The sequence below is a fragment of the Humulus lupulus genome, chromosome X (genome assembly GCF_963169125.1).
Source record: "Humulus lupulus chromosome X, drHumLupu1.1, whole genome shotgun sequence".
Taxonomy (NCBI): Eukaryota; Viridiplantae; Streptophyta; class Magnoliopsida; order Rosales; family Cannabaceae; genus Humulus; species Humulus lupulus.
The window spans coordinates 236,292,093-236,309,954 of record NC_084802.1 but is presented as its reverse complement, the minus strand read 5'-3'; the positions used below and the strand labels follow the sequence as shown (position 1 = coordinate 236,309,954).

General features: G+C 40.3%; 2 protein-coding genes across 2 annotated transcripts; both read right to left on the bottom strand.

Moving 5' to 3' along the window:
• Window positions 1-335: 335 nt before the first annotated feature.
• LOC133806870 (protein MOR1-like) lies at window positions 336-3,447 on the bottom strand. Its single transcript, XM_062244953.1, has 5 exons — window positions 3,351-3,447; window positions 2,474-2,586; window positions 2,283-2,370; window positions 2,023-2,123; window positions 336-395 (listed from the first exon to the last, which is right to left on the bottom strand). Exons 1-5 carry the CDS (start codon window positions 3,445-3,447, stop codon window positions 336-338), a joined length of 459 nt encoding a protein of 152 aa, XP_062100937.1.
• A 2,328-nt stretch (window positions 3,448-5,775) lies between these two features.
• Window positions 5,776-16,934, bottom strand: LOC133806869 (uncharacterized). The gene is made up of 7 exons (XM_062244952.1): window positions 16,869-16,934; window positions 16,601-16,796; window positions 7,342-7,787; window positions 7,094-7,173; window positions 6,843-7,020; window positions 6,677-6,741; window positions 5,776-6,594 (listed from the first exon to the last, which is right to left on the bottom strand). The coding sequence occupies exons 1-7, from the start codon at window positions 16,932-16,934 to the stop codon at window positions 6,504-6,506; spliced, it is 1,122 nt and encodes a 373-aa protein (XP_062100936.1). The 3' UTR covers window positions 5,776-6,503.
• Window positions 16,935-17,862: the final 928 nt, after the last annotated feature.

The following is a 17,862-nucleotide window of genomic DNA, read 5'->3' as shown; positions in this document are numbered from 1 at the left end:
AGAGTAAAGAAATTTTTTAACTTTTCTATCCTAAAGTTTACAGTATATGAACTAGTTACCCATTGGAATAAAATTAGTGCAAGTAAAATATATCAGAGAGAGCATAGTTACCAATGTCTCTTTTATTCCACAGCTAAACTCTCAACAGAAATTTAAAAGAATAAATGACAAACACGAGATCACTTCACATGAGTATATGTAGAAAGCATAAGCTTAGATATGTAGAAGCACTTAACACATTTTGCCATATTATATATATGTAGTGTAGATTCATCATAACCCAAAATTATCTACCAGTGCTGATAGATAATTATCCAAAAGAGAAAAAGCAACTTTTAAGCTATTGTTTGCAAAGTGTCAATAAGGACAACACAAGGATTCACCATTTGTATCGGCTAAATCCAAAGAATAACAAAGAAAACTAGAGAAAATATATAGAACAAGAAAAGATTCAAAAGAGTACAAGCAATACATCAAGTTTCACACATTATCTATTATCTCTCCAAAGCTTATCGCAATAAAACAATAAACAAAGTTTAACTCTGCAAAAGAGCCATAAAACTAGTTTCTTATATACATATATAGACAACAAGTATATTAAAATAATAGTCAGCAACATAAAAATTACGATAGCAAGCATATAAAGATATAGCAAACATATTAAACTAGTTTCAGCAAGCAAAACAAGCCAATGCAGAATTTGGCACAAATTATTTAATAGATTTAAATAACAGTAGAAAAAACTAAAAAACAGCACAGATAACTATAGAGCCTAATATTCTCCATAGAGCCTATCATTTAACCATATGTATTATGCAAAAGAACAAGAAAAAATCTAACTTGTAAGATGACACATTTAACAACATTAGCAAGTCACCAATAATAAAATATTTATAATAGAATAAAACATAAAGAACAATAGAACGAATTGCAACTTTTATTAGGAGATAATAGCTTCAACACAAGATTTCCTTCAAACCATTGCATGGAGCAAGACTGAGCAAAAGGAAAAGAGACAGAGAAAAAAAAAGGGGGATAAGTCTTCCAAAAATAAGATAGTAACTTAACATACAAATAAGAGCAAAAATAAGACACTTGAAACATATTTATTAAGTGCAGTACAAATAAGAGCAAAAATGAAGGAAGCGATTCTAAAATACTAAGGAAAATTGTAAAGTTGTTGCCAACCAAGTTACTGCCAAAAAAAGATCATCTTGTTACCATCTAAAGATGGAAACGGTTATGATGAAAAATCATGGACCTATTTGAAACTACTACTATTTTCATTATTGGGCTAATGAAACTACAATCCTCAACATTAAAACAAGAACATAGACAAATACATTTTACTAAGTTATACACAGATTGAATTTAGTTCAACAATTCAACTCGTTCACTTGTTCAGAACAATAAACATGAAATAAGATTTTACAATTCTCCTGATTCAAGTAATGAATTTTTAAAAAGGAAAATACTATAAGATCAACTTTACAGCTTACAAATAAAAAATCAGTACATAAGTTATATTGTAGACATCATTAGTTACTAATCATGGATTAAGTTCAGTTCGACATTACATATGATTTTTGAAGAGTATAGGAGTGAGGAAGAGAGCATAAGGATTGCGGCCAGGAACCATCTCAGTGAAGATGTTGACACAGTAAAAATGTCATCACAAATCAGCAAACTCAAGTTATACATGATCTAAGGATCTGTAATGGATGTGAACAACCATTGAGGAAACACAAATTCATTATAGAAGTAACAAGAGCAACCCATTAAATGTAACAAATGTATTATTAGAGAGCCCTCAGATCTCATAGCTATATCAGATCATTAACAATATTAACCACAGAATTCCTTGACTTTTATTGGATTATAAAAAATGAAAAAAGAAATCAAAGAAAAGAAATACAAGTTTCAATCAATTTAGAACCTAATATGTTTCATCCCTACTTCAGAAGTTCACAAGAGAAGTGCAAACAAACTTCTCTACAGAAATGATTTAAATGTAAGACTTACTTTTTCAAAAATAAATCCAGGACCTACAGCTTCACAAAAAGTAGTAAGGCACTTCATGGCATGAGCACGAGTCTTAATGTCAGCGACACGCTCACTTATACCTGTCAATTCAGGAATAATGACAAGCAAAAATAAGGAACTATCTAATCAACCACCAAACAACTAAGAAGCCAAATACCCGTGCAAAAGAGATCACATAGTTTTAAGCAAACAAATCCCAGCTCCAAACTTATGATCAACCAAAACCAAGGAACACTTACCCAGAAGGCAAAGCACTACACACTTCTTAGGAAATTTGGTTGATGAAGAGGCTATGAAAGTAACAACTTCAATAACCTGCTGCTGAACCTGCACTATTCAAACTCCATGCCTTAAATAACTATCTTCACAGCCAAAAATATCCACAAAGGTAAAAAAGACAGATATCTACAGCAATGAAACCTTTAAATACCTGGACATTTTTCTCACTCCAGCCAGGGACAGCACACAGTAAACAAATCAATAACTCAACCCAGTGGTCTAGGTCTGATAAACCTTCCACTTGTTGTTTAAATGAAGATATTGCTGCAAAAAAAAGTCATTTTAAGTAAATAGAAACTAAAGCATCCAAAAAGATATATCAATTTCACTCCCATGCGGCTTTTATCTAAGAAATATATTACACTGTTCTACCAATTCTTTAATGTAAAATATCTGGAAAAGCTCAGTACCATCAAAATAATATTTTTGTATAGTTACTGCTTTCATGGTGTCTCGGTGTACATGAGGTGCTACGAAAAGGAGGCCAACTAAGTTTTGTGTCCTAAATGATGTGTTTTAGGCAAAAAGGCCAGAGTTAGTAGATCACTTGTTTTTGCATTATAATTTTTCTATATTGCTGTGGTTTAAGTTATAAAGAGAGTTTAAAATAGCAGTGAACTAAGCCACAACATTTCTCCGATCTCTTGGGATATGTTGTTCCAGGTGACAAGAGGAATCTTTGCAGATGTTGAGGAAGGTTTATAGATACTTTGCATCGCCATTCAGTTATATGATGCATAAGAGTTCAATGATATTTCGTTTTAAGACTTGGTATGGTAATGGAGTTTTATTTTACATTTGTAATGTTATTGTATGCACACTAATATCACACTCCCCTTGTATTATTTCGTCAAAAATTCAAGTATAGTTTATTTTCAAAAAATAAATAATATATAGTGAAATGGATAGACATTGAAGGTAAAAGCCATGCCTAGTGTGATTGCATAACCAATAGGAAACAATCACAATTAAATAAATAAAAAATCACCTAATTTTTTATTAAACAAATCAGTATCATTATAACAAACCTTCAAGACGTTCCTTCCACACAGCACTCTTCAATTGGGAAATAGTATCTGCTTGTACAAGAGAACCCAATTTGCTTTCAATCTCTTCAAGACCCATTTCAAATGGCTGCAAATATTCAGAAAAACAGTGAGACAAAAAGATGTAGAATTTAAAGTAAAAATTAGACAACTCACATATCAATAAGTGTGTACCACTCTACCTCAACATCTTCGGGTGTTTCAGCAGATTTAGAGGATTTTGTCTGTGCAGGTGCATCACTCTTCTTACTCACACCCCCTTTAGCAGAAGCCCCTTTTTTGTTGGTAGGCTGATAGAAAATATCGTCAATCATGAGATATCAAGATCAAAATAACTTCAATGACCTATGAACAAAAATAATTAACAGTGTTAAGAACTCACAGCTGCTTGAACAGGCCTCTTCCCACTAAGCATGCTTGCTGTTGACTTTTTAACAAATGAAGCATCTAATGCATGCATACATTAAAGACGTAAATAATTATCCTTTCTCATTGGAGGTCTCAAGGATCATTCTTAACGAACAAAAAAATACACGCCAGTAGGTGGCAAAATCATGTTTATTGACCAAATAACTTTGTAATCCATAAGAATATTAACTAAAAGCGTGTAACATAGCAACATTACATGCAACCTCTCAACATAGCATTGTTCTTTAACTTCCATAAATCCATTATATAAGAAATAACTCACCTCATGAGAGGATGCGGTTGCACCAGAAGCTTGGACTGCTGCTCACACAACAATAAGTATGCACACAAGGTTATAAAAATCACAAGAATGTTGAACAAATTAGTGATATAAGAACTGATGCTATAAAGATATTACAAACCTGAGCTTGTATTGGTGGATGTGCCACCTTCAGAACCTGAAATCATTTCAGAAAGCTTCTTTCTTCTAACATCATCAAGTTTCTCAAGTGACCGCTCCAAGGGTCTCATACCAACCAATTAAATAAAATGAGCAAAGAAGAAATAAATCCATACCATCAATAATCAAAATTCAGAATTAAGCAACAAAAGCACAAAATTGATAAATAAATAAAACGATACCTTAGCTATCACTGCCAAAGCTGAAAAGGCTGCATCCCTCACATCTGGAGTCCCATCATTGAGGCACTGTGAAAAAGTAAGAAACGATAATATAGATAAGAGAGTCCATGAAACACCATGAACAGGATAATCCATGGTCAAAAATAGGTTGCACCATTATTTTTTTATTTCCCTTTGTCTTCTAGATTAAAAATTAGAAAGTAAGAGCACCAAACCATGAATTAGTGCTCTAAACTCATCAAAACAAGTACTGAAGCTGTCTTCTAAAATAAATGGGAATAAGCAATGTTTAGCACATTTTACTCAACTGATTGTTCAAAAATATGAAATATATTACAACTACAAACATAAATGCACTTACCTCCATAAGGATAGGCACATAGTCCTTGTGCACCTTTAAAATAACAGCCTTGTTACTTGTTTCAATACAGAATGTTACCCAGTTAAGAGTTGATGACCGTACAAGAGGAACTTTATTTTTTACAGCTGTCTTAATATCTGCAATAGACAACATCTATTACAGTTTGGGCAAAATCAAAATTACCACCTATCAAAGCAATTACAAACACTCAAATGCAAAGAATTTATGTCATCTAATCTCTAATAAAAAAAAAGTTAAACCAAAAACATAGTAAGGAATCCTATGACAATACTATATTCTGAATTAAAGAACTACAGCGTAGGGTAAAGATATACTTGCCTTCCACAATGTCAGCTAGACTTAAGCACCCAGCTGTATGCATTGCCTGAAGACTTTGATTTAGTGCCTCAGTAGAGGCAGGTTTTTTCTCTTTCAATTTTTCCTTTATAAAAAAAAATAAGAGAGAGAGAGAGAGATAAATCAAAGGAGTTAGATAAATGCAATAAACCAATATCCCTTCTTCAATCTTTATTAAATTATTTCTAAGAAAAATCTGAGATAAACAAGATCAAAATATATATTAAAAGTAAAATTGAATAAAAAAATCACTTTATATACAAATCAAAGCTACGTTCAACATCATTTGAACTTCTAAAAAAGAATCTACTCGTATGACTAAGTGCACTTTTATTAATAAGAAAAATGAATGTACAAGTCAAAATCCAAAAAAAAAATACCCCCATGCTCAGTTGTAAGTAACTGGCAAAAAGTAAATGAACACTTGAACAGCTTGGTTACATTCAAACAGTCTGTTTGCATTTTAAGTTGATATAATATTATTTTTTTAGCTAGCAAAAAATGAACATACCAGTAAAACTGGCAATAGGAAGCGTGAACTTGCAGAGAAATTAGTTCTTAAACCCCGAGCAAGATTGCCAATACCTTGAATTTCCTCGACTGCTGCAGCAATATTAACATCTATTATGAGCTGTACAGAAAAAGAATTAAATGATTTTTATTCATCAACTCAAAAAGCAAGTATAAACTTATAACAGAAGTAAGAATATAAAGCATGAAGTTAAAACTTAATGGAGCAGATTGAACACTTAACTATGCAATATTAAAAAGATCCTTGGCAATAGATAGAGGTATAAACGATGCAAACGAAATACCCAAACATAAAAAGACAATGTACCTTTTTTAGTGTCCGACAGATTTATGAGAAATCACCGGGTGCTATTCTTTTTGTTGAAGCAAGCTTGGTTAGCTCTGCAACACCCTCTTTCCGTTCTGACCACTTGGTTGCTTTCTGTGACATAAGGCACAAGATGTTAATAGCAGTACAGGAACATCAAAACCAAATATTCCTAAATTAAATCACTACAACCAAAAAAAAAAAAACTGAACTAGTTTGACGGAGAGAAGAAAGAAGATTGACCACTCCATCCCAAAATCCAGACTTCTCCAAAGGAGCCAATATATCAATAGGATCAACGAGCTCATACTCATCTATTTCCTGAGGAGCTGACAATTAAAATATGTTAAACTATGCATAAACAGGAGAGCTAAATAACCAACATCTCTGCAGTAAAAAAACTAATAAAATATAACACTAAAGTGTCAAACTCCTACAATGGTAATCACTTGTTACCCGCTGATTGAACACCTACTTGTCGTCATTTAATATCAACCAAGAAAAAGAATAATCTAATAGACTATGTGTATTACACACCATCAGATGTAGATTCCTCAAATGGGCCAGCACCCACAACTTCAGATACAACCTCCTTTTCTGGCTCCTTGTCTTGCTCAGACCTGAAGACATCAATACCAACTAGGTTAAGAAAAATAAAAACAGCAAGCAGATTAAACAACTAATGAAAAAATGAATTTTCACCTTATTTTGCGACATGGCCTAGCTGCCCCTGTTACATTCACCAGCTCGGCTTCCAATTCTTTTTTCTTCAAAAAATAAAAAATAATAAATAAGTCATTACTTCCAAGGATCAGGGAGCAACAAAAAATTCCATACGCAAAGTCGTACATGTAAGAAGTTATCATACCATTGTATCCCTCATTTTCTCAAATAATATTGATTTTACATGGTCCTTTCCAATCCATCGACAAAGCTCAAGAGTAAGTCCTTTAGAAGATGCACGAACATTTTGATCTTGATGGTCAAATAGCTCAGGCAACATCTTTAATATCCTCTTTGGAGCTACAACTTTTGCTCCAAACTCACTATCAAACCAAACATGCAGATTAGATAAAGAAGTACAAGAAACATTTCCACAAAATTAAACTCAATACAAACCTTAAGGCTTGAAACATGACATCAATTGCGGGTACAACAGCTTTAGCAACTTTGGCTTTTATCGCCTTCTCCATTGCATCCTGCAACGAACACACCATACTAAATATCCCAGAAAATCATAGCAGAAAAAAAGATGAAGTTTCAGAGAGCACAATATAAGTTAAAAAAAAACATATTCAACCATACAATACACCAGCATTACTGTATGAATGTAAAAGAAAAGACAGAAAATATAAGAAACGACATACCAAGAAAGGCTCTACAGCCTCCAATTCAATCCAAAGCATAAAGATGGTCTGGGCCTTCTCCACAGTCTTAGGCCTACCGGTGAGACATTTCGCCACAACCCCGTCACATACTTCTTTGCCATACCTATACACAACAAAGCACAATGGCTTGGCTGCACACAGGGAAGAGGAGAAGAGCTGGCCTCCGGTGACGTCGTTCGCCTCTGGTGTCGTGTGAGGGTTTGGGCCCGTGTGGTCGAAGCTTCGACGGGCTCTGAAGATCCCTAGCCGACGCGTGTAGGGGAAGGTAGCGGTCGGTCTCCACAAAGACAAAGGTGAGAGAGAAAGAGTGAAGGAGAGAGGTCTGGTGGGAGAAAGAGATCCGAGAGAGAGGAGAGAGAATGATGAGGAAAATGGAGAAGGAATTGAAGGAAATGAATTGGCCCCAAATGAAATGAAAAAAATAGCTAAGTGGCGGGATGGTTTTATTATTACCGCCCTTTTTTCATATAGTGCCCACTTTAGCATAACACTTTTTTATTAGTATTATATTCATGTGGTATGGAAATGGGTATTTGGTGTAGTGATAGTACATGTTATTGGTGCTTGTTTATTTTTTGTTATGTAAATTTAGCAATAATTTGGTTGTTTTTGGCTTGTTTTGGGATTGAAAAACTACACATATTATTTTGAAAATAAATTTTTGGACTGATTGGGCAGTATGCATGCAAGGCATACTTAAGCCGTCGAGACCCCAGGGTCGTACAATGTCTCTTTTAAATTGGATATTTTTTGTAGTTAAGTTTAAAATATTTAAAATATTTTGAATTGTTTATTTGATTATCAGGATATTTTAAGATATTTTTTTATTTTGTTATAAAGGAAATATTAAAATTAGTTATCTGATTATTCAAGATATTTTTATTGTTTAAAATATTTATAATTGGTTATCCGATAATTCTAGATATTTTAAATTTGGTTGAAAGATATTTTGATATTTTAAATTTTGTTAAAATATTTTAAAATAAAATATATTGTCATTCCTTACAACTTAACAGCCTAGTTTAAATTAATTATTTGAAATTGAATTTTTTTTGATAAATTTATTTTAATTAATTTAATATTTTTGCAACTTGTTTAATTAATTATATTGAATTTTGTCGAATGAATTCTATGTTAATTAACTATGGTATTTTGCAAAATAGTATATTGTTGTGGTATATTTACATAATTTAATAATACATACTTATAGAGTAACATGTTAGCCCATCTAATTATTAACATATCAAGCATCATTATTAAGTTATTTTTTGCATTTGGGTTTTAAATATAAGTATAATGATGACCCAATTTTTGTGTTTGAAAAATGTGGGAAAACTCTGTTTATCCAAAAAATAGTTGTTGATGACGTGGCAAGGATTCTCGACACGTGGCAGAGATATTGCTCGCCTATCGACCAGCATTATTTCCACATAAAAAGATCAAGTTTTATATACGACCAGACTGGTCGTATACTCCATTCATTTATGTAAAGATCTGTACAGTTGTGATGATATCCGAGAATATCTCTTCATTATGACTTGCAGATCCGTTTATTAAGGATAGATATTATTTCCTAATTCATGTAACCCTTCTTGAGCCTATAAATACACAAGGAATAGCTCAAGGAAGGGGATCGATCTTTTTTCTCTTTTTCAGAATTATATTACTATTATCCATCATTTGTATTGTCTTTTTCTTCTAAGGTCTGTGAAACTCAGGAACCCTAGTTCTTTGATCACACCTTTGGAGCTCAATACTAATAATAGTATCAAGTGGACGTAGGTTATTGCCAATCACTGGGGCTGAACCACTATAATTCTTTGTGTCCTATATTTTCCATTAGATCATTTTCTCAAGCTTTATATTATTTTCTGTCGTTTTCTAGACTCTGTGTCGTTGACCAAAACTAGGGTCAACAGTCTGGTGCTTTCATTGAGAGAGTTGAACTCAAGAAGATCTGATGGCAAAAACTACCAAGAAGACTGGACAGGCTGCTGCTGCACCATCCTAGCCTCCTCTCCCAAATGTGGCTGAAGACGAACCTCATTTGGAGTTTGATGAGGAAGAGTTGGACTCTGAGACCCTGAAGACAACACTGGGGGTGTTGCAAGATGAGTTGGCCAGTCTGAGGGCCAACCAGGAGAATGTCGTCGAGATAATGGCATTGCAGCAGAGGGAGATAAAGCGCCAGCGCCAAGAGTTGAGCGATCGGCAGGCGGAGATGGACCGTCGGCAGAGAGATGCCATGGCAGCCCTTAAAGCAGCCCTCCAGTTGGCTAGGAATCAAGCTGCGCCAGCCTCACAGCCTGATCAACCCCCAAGTAGGCCACCCCAAAGGGTTTCGAATCCTAGCCCTCTGCTCCAGCCAACAAGCCCTCAGAGGCCGGAGCAGCCACCTATGCCTCAGGATGATATCCCGCCTAGGGATCCTGAGACGTAACCTCCGTCTCAGGCTGGTCGAGGGAATCCCCCGCGCCAGAGGCAGAATAGGTCCAGGCAACAGCCCCGCAGCCCTAGACGCCCAGGGGGTGAAAATCTGAATCCACCGAGCAGGGGGCAGCGTCCTTCTACCAACAGAAGGAACTCAGAGACAGACTCTGCGGTCAGGGGCCCCCCACGACATGACAATGCACAGGGACCCAACGACCAACGCAGGTCTCCCCCTAACGCTTGAGAAATGCCAGCCCAAGGAGGTAACAGAGGAAATAGTCGATTGTATCATAGCCAGTCACGGTTCAAAGATTTCCATGGCTACAATGAGGCCGACTCAGACAGAGGAAATGCTGGTCGGAGGAACGAAGAAAGAAGTGGAGGCAGGAGCCCCCCACCTAGAGAATACCGACAAGCAAGACATAACGTTGGGGGGCAGCCCAGAAAAAATAACGTCTTTAGCCGGCTCAGAGCCAGCGAGCAGCGGCGAAGAGATGACGACTTGAGGGATGTACTCAAAGACTGCCGAGAAAGGCACGATGAGTACATTCCCCCGGCACCAGAGGCCCCAGCAATTTCGGAAGCCGTTCAGGCTCAAATTGATGCTCTGAACCAGGCTGTGCAGCAGCTGGTCAGGGGGTGGACATTGCATATCGAGTACGATCGGAGGAGAGGCACCCCTTTCGTACAAAGTATTGTTGTGGCAGAAACCCCCAGCAAGTTCAAGATGCTGACTCTGCCAAATTTTGACGGGTATGGAGACCTGGTATCTCACGTTAATAGTTTGAGATACAGATGGACATTCAGAAAGTCTCTGAAGATGCTCGCTGCAAGATCTTCCCAGCGACACTTTCTGATTCTGCCCAGGAGTGGTTCTTTAAGTTCCCTCCTGCAAGTATAGTATCCTGGGAGATGTTCGTGAAGGAGTTTTACGGACAGCTCTACGCGAGTTGTGTGCACCCCACCGAGGCAAACCAACTGGTCGAGATATGCCAGAAAGAGGGAGAACCTTTGAAGTATTACGTTCAGCGCTTCATGAGAGCCGCAGCAGGAGCCAAGACTGTGGGCGATGAAGGCAAGATGATGGCCCTAACCGCTGGGGTTAGGCGCCATTCTCCCCTCTAGAGTAGCCTCAGGAAACATGGGGTTAAAAGTACCCAGGAGTTTTTAGGTCGGGCTGATCGATACATCAAGCTTGAAGATGCGATTGCCAATGAAGAAAAATTGCCAGAAAAAGACAAGGGGCCCAAGGAAGAACCCGCCAAAGCCGCCAACGGGTCTAAGCCCAATGGCAATGGCAAGGGCAACGGGAATGGAAATGGTAAGAATGGTGGAAAGAGGGCGAGCAATGAACCCTCGACCTCCGAGAGTAAGCACCCCAAAGGTAGTCGGTACGAACCAAAATTCACCAATTACACCGCCCTTGTCGAAAGTCGAGCCGAAGTTTACCAGGCGACCAACTCGAGCGTGCTCTACAAGCGACCCACACCAATAAGAAAATATTCAACAAAGTTCTGTCGTTATCATAACGACTATGGGCACGACACCAATGAGTGTAACCATCTAAAGGATGAAATTGAGTTCTTGATAAGACAGGGACATTTAAGAAGATATGTATGAGCCGCGGGAGGTTCTCAGCGAGAGGCTCAAGGTGGCAACAAGTCGGCGCCTGCACGCCAACGCTCGCCACCTTTATAGCCAGCTCCTGTGGCAGGTACCTTACTCACCATCTGCGGAGGCCCACATCTTGCAGGACATAGTGGAAAAGCGAGGGAACGATATGCTCGAACCCTATGCCACGACCAGGACATCGAGATGATGAGTATCGAGGATCGTGCACCAAAAAAGGCTCGAACAGAGGAGGAACTGATCACCTTCTTTGACGATGACGCCCAGTATGTGCGATTCCCACACTCCGATCCGCTAGTCGTGGATGTACAAATCGTGAATATGATGGTGAAAAGGGTGTTGGTCGATACAGGAAGTTCGGTCAACATCTTACATAAGTCCTCGCTGGAAAGGATGAAATTGTCCGTAAAGGACCTGGAGCCATGTAACCAAACCATTTATGGTTTTTCCAGAGAAGGGCTCGCCCCAGTAGGGTCAATTAGACTCCCAGTCACAGCAGGCATTACGCCTGCTAACAGGACATTACTCACTACTTTTATAGTAGTTGATTGTCCTTCAGCGTACAATGATGTGATAGGGAGCCCAATTCTAGTCGACCTTCGAGCCGTCACTTCTATATGGCACCTCACCATGAAATTCCCAATGGACGCAGGGATAGGATGCGTATTGGGAACCCATAGGGAAGTGAGGGAGTGCTACAATGCCTCGATCACCAAGGCAAAGAATGGTGTATCGAGAGATGCCACCGGGAAAGAGTTGCAAATGGAAACTGATGTTCAAGCCCGCCCAGGTGATAATCTCACCAAATAGGGTGTTGCCCAAAGTGAGGATAGAGACTTAGATCCTCGCTTTGGGGATTTTGAAGAAGAAGTTGGCCCCATCGAGGACCTTGAAGTGGTCCAACTCGATGAGGAAAATCCGACCAGAGTTGTGAAAGTCGATAAAAACTTAGAGACAACAACAAAACACGCACTGGTGGAGTTCTTAAGGAGGAACCAGGATGTCTTTGCCTGGTCGCAAAAAGACATGGTCGGGATAGATCCTGCAATCATCAGCCATGTCCTGAACATTGAAAAAAGCTTTCCACTTGTGCAACAAAAAAGAAGGCTGCTCGACAAAGACAGATCAAAGGCTTTGAAAGAGGAAGTCGAGAAGCTGAAGGAGAATGGGTTCATCAGGGTGGAGTTTTATCAATCGTGGGTCTCCAATCCCGTACTCGTGCCCAAGCCGAACGGAAAGTGGCGTACGTGCGTGGATTTTACAGACCTAAATAAAGCCTGCCCCAAAGACTGTTTCCCACTCCCAAGGATCTCCAACTGGTTGACGCCACTACAGGACACGAGATCCTCTCATTCATGGATGCATACTCTAGGTATAATCAAATCAGTATGCATACCCTTGATGAGGATCACACTAGCTTTCGAACAGATATAGGGCTCTACTGTTACAAAGTGATGCCCTTTGGTTTGAAAAACACTGGTGCGACTTACCAAAGACTCGTCAACCACATGTTTAAGGAGCTGATCGGTGCAAACATGGAGGTTTACGTCGATGGCATGCTCGTTAAGTCGAAGGAAGAAAAAGGGCATGTAAGGGATTTGCAGGAATGCTTCAACGTCCTGAATAAATATAGGATGAAGCTAAATCCCCTTAAATGCTCCTTCAGAGTAGGATCGGGGAAGTTCTTGGGATTTATAGTTAACTCAAGAGGAATTGAAGCTAATCCCGAGAAAATAAAAGCCCTGATCGAGATGAAGTCGCCAGTAAAGATTAAGGATGTCCAAAGCCTGACCGGAAGAGTTGCTGCTCTAAGTAGATTTATGTCAAAATCAACAGACAAGTGCGTCCAATTTCTCAATCTACTGAGAGGTAATAAGAAATTTGAATGGACAGATGAGTGCGAACAGGCCTTTCAAGCACTAAAAACACATAAGGCGCAACCACCCATCCTGTCAAAGCCGGTCGATAAAGAGACTTTGTTCATCTACCTGCCAATCACGGATTACGCTGCTAGTGCTATTCTAGTAAGAGAAGAAGAGGGTGTGCAGAAGGTTGTCTATTACGTAAGCAAAAGTCTAATCAGAGCAGAATTAAGGTATCCCCCCATCGAAAGGTTAGCCTACTGCTTAGTTTTGGCCTCAAGGAAGTTGTGGCCTTACTTCCAAGCTCATCCGATTACGGTATTGACCGACCAGCCTCTTCGGCAAGTTCGGCAGAAGCCTGAGGCTGTCAAAAGATTACTAAAGTGGGCAGTCAGACTAGGGCAATTCGACATATCTTACTTGCCGCGAGCAGCGATACAAGGACAAGCCTTAGTAGACTTCGTCGTCGAGTTCACAGAGCCCATGGGTGGCGAGCAAATTGAGAAGCCCAGTGAGTCTGAATGTCAAACCCAAGCACCCTTGTGGAAATTGTTCACAGACGGATCATCTAATGAATCCCACACAAGAGCAGGAGTGAAATTGATAACGCCGGATGGGCATCAATTTCACTGTGCAATAAGATTTGACTTCACTGTTTCTAACAATGAGGTTGAATATGAATCATTGCTTGCTGGACTACGATTGGCCAACTATATGAACATAAAAGCGCTTGACGTCTATAATGATTCTCAGTTGGTGGTGAACCAAGTCTTGGGAGAGTATCAGGCGTGAGGTTTGAAGATGGTCGCCTATCTGAACAAAGCAAAGGATCTGTTAGCCCAGTTCGACAGATATAGTCTCCAGCAAGTACCTCGCGATCAGACTTCCAACGCAGACGCTTTTGCGAAGTTGGCAAGTCCAAAAGATGCTGATACTCTAAACATAGTGCCAGTCAAGCAACTATCAGAGCCAAGCATCCAAGCAGCAGAAACCACTCTGGTCATCCAGATGGCGGATACATGGATGGCACCATTTGTAGTGTATCTGTCAAGCGGCGTGCTGCCAGCGGACAGAAACAAAGCTAGGACCCTTCAGCGGCAAGCTGCTAGGTATCTCCTAGTTGATGGAATCTTGTACCGAAGGGGATACTCACTGCCACTTCTCAGATGCATTACAAAGGAGAAAGCCAAAGAGTTAATGAAAGAGGTACACAAAGGTTTCTGTGGGGACCACGCTGGGGGGCAAAGCCTGTCAAAAAAGATCTTAAGACAGGGATATTTCTGGCCAACCATGAATGAAGACTCAATGGAGTTCGTGGGAAAATGTGACAAGTGTCAGAGATTCTCTAAAATCCCACGAGCAGCTCCCAACAAATTAAAGCAGATGCAAAGTCCATGGCCCTTCAGAGTTTGGGGAATAGATTTAATCGGATCTTTGCCTATAGGAAAGGGTGGGGTAAAGTATGCAGTGGTTGCCGTCGACTACTTCACCAAATGGGCCGAAGCTGAGCCACTCGCGACCATAACGACCAAGAAAGTTCTTAATTTCATAGTCAAAAACATCATTTGTCTCTATGGATTACCAAAGAAGATAGTCTCAGATAACGGCACCCAATTTGACAGTGATCTATTCATGGACTTCTGTAAGTGTCATGATATTATCAAAAGCTTTTCTTCAGTCGCTCATCCTCAGGCGAATGGGCAAGTCGAAGCAGTTAAGAAAACGCTGAAGGATACCCTAAAGAAAAGACTCGAAGAAGCTAAGGGAGCGTGGCTAGAATAGTTGCCCGAAGTCCTCTGGTCGTACAGAACTTCCCACCGAATAGCAACGGGTCATACCCTATTTTCCTTTGGATACGGGTATGAAGCCATGGTGCCTGTTGAGTAGGATCCACCCTCGCACCGCAGATTAGCATACGACCAAGACTCTAACAGCCAGCTATTGATGGAATCCTTGGACTCGATCGATGAAAGGCGTGAACAAGCCCAGCTCCGAGTAGCTGCGTACCAGCAAAAGGTCACCCGGTATTTCAACTCTAAAGTGCGAGAAAGGAAATTCAATGTTGGAGATCTTGTACTCCAAAGATAACACCCGCGACCAAGCTGCTGGAGTACTCGGGCCAAATTGGGAAGGGCCTTACCAAATTGATGAAGTCCTTCACCCAGGCACTTATAAACTTGCGCGAATAAACGGAGATCTCGTTCCTCGCTATTGGAATGGAGAACACCTGCGCAAGTATTATATATGAACAATTCTTAAAGAATTGGCTTGAACAAATTTTACTTTCTACAAGTTTTGGGAAAATGTAAGATCTTATTGATCGCTCGTAAAGACATGTTTAGTTCATTTATTACGAGAAATAAAAGGGATTGTGCTCAACCAGTCATTTCTTGCCAACTATTGTATTTATTACAAGTATTTGCTCATTACGTGTGTTGTTTTGTTGTATTATAATTCTAATCATTTTGCTACGAGCAGTAATGTTCTAACAGGTTCTGGTCAAGGCAAGTGACCACGGACCTAAAGCTCCCCGATCACTTCGGGGGCATACAAGGTACATGTAAACAAAGCATATCGTTAAAAAGTATGTAAACACATGAGCAAAATAAGTGAAAGCATGCTAGGGCACTTAGAGTATTTTTCAAAATTTTGATATTTTTGTTAAATCAAACCAAAGTGCTATGCTGAGTTCGGTCATACGAACAAATAGAAGTTATAATACTATGCAAATATATTATAATATCAAAACGAATCCTTTTACATCGCAAGCAGTAACTGCTTGGATGTAATTGTTCAAGTAAAAGTAAAAGCTGCCCATGCAGCAAACCAAAAATTATATTGTCTTTACATCACGACCCATAGGTCGTGTAGTTAAAAAAGAAAAAAAAAACATAAAGAGAAAAGACTAAGGAGCTTGAGGAGCTTGAGGATCCTGGGGAAGATTCTGGTCGACAGCACCCGCAGCCTCAGTGTCTGCACCGTCCATCCCAGCGGCCAGTGAGATTTTGGGGGAAGCAGGGACCCTTGATCTTTCTTCCTCAGCCAACTGAGCCGCATAGCGAGCAAGCTCGGCATCCCTCACATTCTCGGGAAGGTAGTCGAAGTTAGCACCCTGATTGTGCTTCCGGAAATCATAGAAGCATCTCAGAGTGGCTTTCTTGTACCTTTCCAAGTTGCTGGCGTTGGTCTTCTCCAACTCCTCAACCCGGCCCTCCAGAGTTGTGGTCTCCTGCCTGCTCGCAATCAGGTCTAGCTCAAGCTGTTGGCCGCTTTGTAGTTAAAGCAGTTGGACTCCTTGTATTGGTCCCTCTGCTCACGGGCTTTCTCCAGAGACTTCAGCTTCTCCTCCAACTCCTTAGCCAATTGGGCCTTTTCCTTAGCCACCGCCGCTAGCTGATCAGTATGTCTAGCCTCAGCAGCTTTGAGTTTATCCTTGTGCCGCTGCTCTAAAGCCCTAGCCCGTTCGGTGACAGCACCCAGGCGGATGTGGCCGGCAGTAAGGGTTAGCATGGCCTGCAGTCAGAACAAAAGTTAGACAAACGGTAAACTAAAGAAGACCTATTTCTACAAAATAAGATGACTTACACTGGTGAACTCGTTCAAGGCATGATTCTGGATCGGGTCAACTCCCATCGTCTCCGTAGCAGCCATTGCCTCTCGGCAGCATTCCTGCTTCGTGATCTTGGTGATCCTCTCTGTTGACGGTAAGAACTCGTCAACGATTGATGGTTAGAAAACTTCAATCTCTATACTATAGGAAGCTTTGAATCAGATAGAAAGAACTCTAATCAGCAGAAGAAAACCCAGGCAATAATGAAAACGATAAACATATATTTCTTAAGTCTCATTCATACACTCAGTTTTCCAACCCCTTAACCTGAGGGGTTGGGGCCTATTTATAGGGGGGCTCTATTGGCCCTGGATACAAACAAGTCCCAGACGACAGGGACGTACATAGGTACTCTGATAGTGTAGTGGCTCAGGGCGTAGTGGTGTCTACCCTGACGGTGTCAGAGTCGTGGCATAGTACATAGTACTGTCAGCTCTGGCGTATGGTCGGGGGTGTCAAAGCGGTACCACTACTCTTCGTACAGGTCCGTACCACCACTACTCCTTAGACACAGATCACAGGGTCGTGCCTCTGTTCTTCACAACCGTACGCCTCGTGTCAGCGCACATGTTCTGTACTCGGTCATCCTTATCAATCCCCGTTCAATGCCCAATGTTCGTTTGGCATATCAATAAGGTACCTCCAAGTGGTCCCCGTGCCTATGTCAAGGAGGCTTCAACCTATGTGTGTCCTGAGAAGCCGAGGCGCCAGGGGTCAGGGCCGGCTTATGCAGGTCACATGGACACGAGGCTCGCAGCATGGGCGCCGTAGCAAGGCCACACCCTCGCATAGCGAGGCTAGCCCTTTTCCCTCGGGTGTAGGCATGGCTCAGGTTATGGGCGCCGCAACAAGGCCACACCCTTGCATAGCGAGGTTGCCTCGCGTAGCAAGGCTGGTCTTCTTCTCCCGCGTGCAGGCAAGGCAAGGCCCGATGCCTGAGGGGACAAGGCGTACGCAGATGGCCACCCG